Below are 5847 nucleotides of genomic sequence, written 5' to 3'. Positions count from 1 at the left end.
TAAAAATATTTTAATATATTATTGACGCGGTAATAAAAAAGGAAAAATAATTATTAATAAATAATGACAAATCTTAATACGAATTTTTCCTTAAATAATGCGAATTTCATAAGATTTTTAATTAATATTTTGTAGTAACAAGGATTTTGCATTAATAAAAGGGATTTTTCATAAAAATAACTTTAATTAACATTTCATATCACCCTTAACTTTTTTTTAAACAACAAATTTCTTTAATCATTGTCGTAATTGAGACTTGAACCAATGTCTTTCCTCCCATACACAAGACCACCAACCTTTAACTTTTAACGAGGGGCTAAATGTTACATAATTTACGCTAACTGAACCATCATTGACTTTCTATTCCATATTCTAACCACTTTATCATCCCACCAAAATGTGAATGAAAGGATTTACTATAACGAGGATTATATATTTGATTTGTATAACCAATTTTAATTAATATTTTGTTTTATTTAGTTAACTAATAATAACTACAATACAAATATATTCATATTAATGCATTAACCATATCTTGATACCCATGTATCATGTATGCCAGTTCTCATTTTACTGGCATATAAAACTGAAGTTGGGCGTGACACTAGAATTACAAGGACATTAATTTGGGAATAATCAATTGGACATAACATAAAGATCAATCATTAAGTAGTAATTTATTTATTATTTCTAGTGATACTCATAACACAAAACAAGAATTTGATTAATTTGCTACAACATTTCAATCTTTTAGCATCCAATATCATAAGAAACACATCCTTGCGAACTCGGGTCCGTTCAGTTGTATTCAAACTTTCAGTAACGAGCCATCGACAGGGATCATGCCATTGCCATTGAAGTAGTTATTGGAAACATTAAACAATAAAGGGTTAGGGAGATTTGCGACATCCTCTGGAATGGGGCCGGTCAACTTGTTGTCGTTTAATCGCAAAATTGCTAAAGACTTCAAATTAGCAAATGACTCCGGAATTTGCCCTTGGAAATTGTTTTGAAACAAATCCATGGTGATTAATTTTTCCAAGTTTCCTAATTCCGTTGGGAGTTCACCTTCGATGTTGTTCCCGTAAAGTTCCAGGTGCTGAAGACTCTCGAGTTCACCTAGCTCTGGAGCTAAAACTCCGCCAAGATTGGAATATTCCAAATCCAGACGAATAACTTGATCGGTATAGTCGCAGGTAACATGGTACCCCAGGTACACGGGTTTTCAAGGCTTGGATCCCAGCTTTGTAAGACATTTTCGGGGTCAGAAAGCGTGGATTTCAAAGCAAGTAAAGCAGTTCCTTCATCATTGGTGCATAGAATAGGAGTGAGAGGTAGCAAGATTAATAAAAGGAAGATTAGAAAGCTAAAAGAAGCCATTTTTATGAGAACCAGGCATTTTGGAATGGGGATTATATAATGCATTTGTTGTATCATATCGTATCATATGGTATCTTATCTCATCATTTGTATCATATCATTTCGTATCTGATCATATCGTGTTGTATCGCATCATTAATGACTGTCAAGTCAAAACAAAAACCTAATGAAATAGTGTAAATTTGTGAGGAACATAGCAAGAATATCTTCAACTAGAGCTACTTATGCATCTGGGATTTAGAATCATCAATGTAAAGATGATTTTTTTTAATTATGACAAAATAGTAGGTTTTACAGATAAAGACGAGAACCGTATAGTAACAAGAAACAAACATATTCAAAAGGGTTAGAAGCCGAAAGAAGTAAGCGAAGAAAATAAAGAAAAAAAAACCTAATCCAAATAAGGAAAGAGAAGAAAAGGAGAAAAAGTTAATAGCATGAGAGCCGAGATTTGCACCCGTGATCTTGAAGTATAGAAAAAAGGCATCTTACCGCTACACCTTTATCCATTAGTTTTCTTACGTGTTAAATTGGAAAAATATATGGGTTCGATCGGATTCAATAGTATGAGTAAATTATAAAACGACAAAAAAATGGGTTCGCTTGACCCCGAACCTAATAAGGTAGCTCTGCCCCTGAATAGGGTGTTGTAAATGAGCGTAAACACTAACACCTATATTATTCCTTCTTAATGGAACACTATTGTAAACGAGTCGAGTTGGGCCAACTCGTTTGTACTCGAGCGTTGCTTGTTTAACTTACAGAAGTTCGAACTCGACTTGTTTGTTATTTATTAATTGATTCATTGATTCATATACATTTATAATTACTATTACCAAAGAAGAGAAAAAGAATCATTAGGATGTTGCTAATAATAATGGTTGTGTTGAGGTTGAATCTTCGACTGTTACATATGGTTGACGCAAAGAAGGCGGACTATAGGCTTCGATTTCACTTGCACATAACGCATCACTCGCCCCGTCTTTGTCAATTTCGTCACTATCTTTGGCATCCTAAGTAACAATACCAAATCATCAAAAATTAAAATAGCAAGAATTAAAGGGTTGATGACCGAAATGTCTATTTGACTAGTCAAAATCTAGAGAATGTCTAGTTGACCGACGTTTTCCAAAACTGTCTATGCTAAAACCCGTTGGATCGCTGAGTTTTAATCAAGCCAACCAGCATCTGCTTCTTGGCCTAATACCATCGGTTCGCCAGTTTTTTTTCTTTTAAAGCCAGCCTTTCGATAGGAAAAGTCGGTTGTTCGACAGGCTTTTATTACTATTAAGATTCTAAAGTTCTATTAAAATTTTGATCACAGGTTTAGTAAATTTCAAAATAAAAATTATATTACATGTTTACTATCAAAAAATTAATGATAATAATAAACAATATTGTAAATCTCAAAACGAACTAGCGTCCGAATTTATTTTATTTAAATTCTATCGAAATTGACGATTTAAACAAATATAAAGTAATAATTAAAAATCCTGCAGATCGACGGTGACAAACCTGTGGAGACCAGGACGACAGACCCGACGGCTTTTTGGAAAAAACCAACGACTCGACGTTATTATGACTGATAAAATAATTTGGTTGACTAAAATAGCAAAAATCTCATTGAGATAATGATTAAAATTCGTCGATTCGCCTCGTAGACATTTTTGGAAAAAGTTGGTCAAACAGACTTTATGTTGACTTTAACCGGTAAAATGGACATTTAGTTAACTTCCCGTAACTAAATTGGTTATTGAATCCATTAATTTGACCAGAATCTATATATTCAAACATTAAAGGCTGATTATGACAACTTTATGTCATAATAATCCAATAATAAATTTGAAAATACAAATCCAAACGCGTTTTAGTAAGTAAATAAGGAAAATGAAGTGCATTTAAGCATGTATACCTGGACCGAGCATTTGTAAAATGTAGGAAGAAATCGGATCTTGCAATACTCGTTGTAAGCTACAGTCATAACAAGGAGCGGTATTGTGGCGATAGATGCAGAGGGCTTTGATTTCAGTCCAAAGAAGCCAATCATGGTGATCTGCATGATGATGATGGCTATAACAATGTGATGATGGATGTGAGGCCAATATTGACCACATGTCTCGTATGTAGTTTCGTACACATCATGCAACTGTATGAATACATGCATTATACTGTTAGAAATAAATAATAAACTTAAATTCAACTAATGATATAGAAAATAAGAATAGTTTAATACCAGAAAGAAAACCAATATACATTCTTATTATTCATGAAAGAGTCTCTCAAGTCTCAACTTGTAAAAAGTAATGACTAAACTAACTTGTGTATATTAAAGTCATAAACTTGTCTAAAATGCTAGTACTTGTTAAAAAATTTGAATAATAATTTTTAACTCTTAAATTGGTCAAATCTTGATAAAGAGACTTTGAAACATCTTTGCAAAAAAAAAAAAGAAAGAAAGAAAAGAAACTATAACATCTTATTTGACCGATTTAAGAGTTAACAAATCACAAATTTAAAGAGAGTTTTAAAAACACGTGCATTTTAGACAAGTTTAGGGACTTTAATAAAAGAAATTAATTTAGTGACTTTTTTGTGTACTTACAACTTGAGTGACTTTGATGTGCCAAATTATGTTGAACAACTTTCTTCATAAAAAATAAGAACATACGTTGGTTTTTTTATGGTATCAACCTGTTAGTTATAACTAATTACTAGTTATTATCAGAGATTTGTTGTGTTCAGCCCACAGGCCCAAGTTAAGTTTTTTGGGGGGGGCTAGTTTCTGGTTATTTTTATATTTAGAGGGTCTCAAACCTGATTGATGTAAACCACATAGCCGAGAAGGAAATAGACGACTAGAAACAGGGGAAGTAACGGTGCGATGACCGCGTATACGATGCCAATAACTACAAAAAGAGAAACAAAGGGAATAATTCTGTGATAAGGATATGAAGAAAGGTAATTCGACTTCTTTTTTCCTCGAGCCCACGTATGCAGTTTCAAAGTATCCCATGCAAATAATGCGGGCTGAAGTATCTCAATAGAAAATCCAGCCAACCCACTCGACAAAACATACGTCATAAAGAAGTCTGCCTGAACAGATATTAATAAACAAAGTGAAAAATTTTAAAAACGAGATAAAAGTGTTAATTATAATCAGGGTTTATTATGACTAGTTTTTTATTAGGATTTATTTAACCCGCGGCCTGTAACCCGATACAGGTTTGTCTAGGGTTTCTGGTTTGTTTCATATATATTGAATTGTTTCCCTCCTGTGTAAATAGAGCACTCAGATAGGCCCGTAAACGAACCAAACATTCAAAGAACAGTTCATGAATGAACATGAACACAACGTTTTGTTCATTTAAATAAACAAACGAATATACACACATGTCTCTTTCTTGGACGTCCGTTTACTTTAGCTCATGTATGTGCATTTGTTTATGTTTGTTCATTTACGTTCATTTGTTCATCAAATTTATTTATTACTAACATTACCTTTAACTCAATTTAATTTTCATATTTTAGAACATTTGTTAAAACTTTTAAATGCCCGATGTAATAATAACGGTGTTTTAGACTTTAATTTGGATATTCACGTTTAATTTTATATGGCATACGTTTGTGTTCGTGAATCATTAGTTTTTGAACATTAACGGCCAAGCATGAAGCAACACAAACAAGAAAATTTGTTCGTTTAGGTGTTCGTGTCCGCTCATTTGTTTGGTTAAAGTTAACTAAACGAACACAAACAGGCTCCGTTCGTGTTCGTTCAGTTCATTTACAAGCCTACATTCAGATATATTTCATTTCACCATAGAAAAAGAAACTTGGGCCACTCACTCGAGCTGAGACGGCCCCCGCAAGACGGCTCGGGACATCGCGTGGGTTAACGACAGTTTTCCCGATTTGATCAAGTAAAGAGCCCGATAAAACACTCATGAAAAAGACATTCGCCATTAAAAAGTAGAAAACCATGTTACTAGCCTTTTGTTCTTGTTCACTTATTGACACATAACCCGCTAATCCTGCCGTTCCTTTCATAACAAAGGGGACAACGTAAAGAAACCCGCTAAGAACAACACTCGGGAGATATCCCGTAATAACCGAGCTCAATCCGGGTCTGCAGAAAATAAATTATTTTAAATCAGTGGAAATGTGTACACACCAAAGAATTATAGCCAATTTCTTTCAAGTCAACACAGTCAAAGCTAGTAACACCTTAACCGCAAACCTCAGATTTTGAGGGCAAAGGACACAAAATAGCAGCATACTTGTGTGGTGGCCAGTTTTGGTAATTATAACTTTTTCCAACCCATTTTGGTAGTTAAAAGTTTTGGAAAACCCCACGTTTGAGATTACAGCGTACAAAACGTGACAAGTAAACGAGATAAGGACAAAACGTTAACTTGTTTATTTATTAATATAGGGGAGAATTTATGTTTAAGTCAACATGGTCAAAGTTAC

The 5847-nt window shown here is 33.5% G+C and overlaps 1 protein-coding gene and 1 pseudogene across 1 annotated transcript; both read right to left on the bottom strand.

Moving 5' to 3' along the window:
* Positions 1-808: 808 nt before the first annotated feature.
* On the bottom strand, positions 809-1380 carry LOC143594079 (somatic embryogenesis receptor kinase 1-like; annotated as a pseudogene).
* A 380-nt stretch (positions 1381-1760) lies between these two features.
* LOC143594081 (hyperosmolality-gated Ca2+ permeable channel 2.5-like) lies at positions 1761-5776 on the bottom strand. The gene is made up of 4 exons (XM_077073485.1): positions 5224-5776; positions 4195-4473; positions 3293-3526; positions 1761-2393 (listed from the first exon to the last, which is right to left on the bottom strand). The coding sequence occupies exons 1-4, from the start codon at positions 5422-5424 to the stop codon at positions 2238-2240; spliced, it is 870 nt and encodes a 289-aa protein (XP_076929600.1). The 5' UTR covers positions 5425-5776; the 3' UTR covers positions 1761-2237.
* Positions 5777-5847: the final 71 nt, after the last annotated feature.

The sequence above is a fragment of the Bidens hawaiensis genome, unplaced genomic scaffold, assembly GCF_021521415.1.
Source record: "Bidens hawaiensis isolate Kalapana, Puna unplaced genomic scaffold, B.hawaiensis_p1.1 tig00043048_1, whole genome shotgun sequence".
Lineage (NCBI taxonomy): Eukaryota > Viridiplantae > Streptophyta > Magnoliopsida > Asterales > Asteraceae > Bidens > Bidens hawaiensis.
This window is presented reverse-complemented; position numbering and strand designations above follow the sequence as displayed.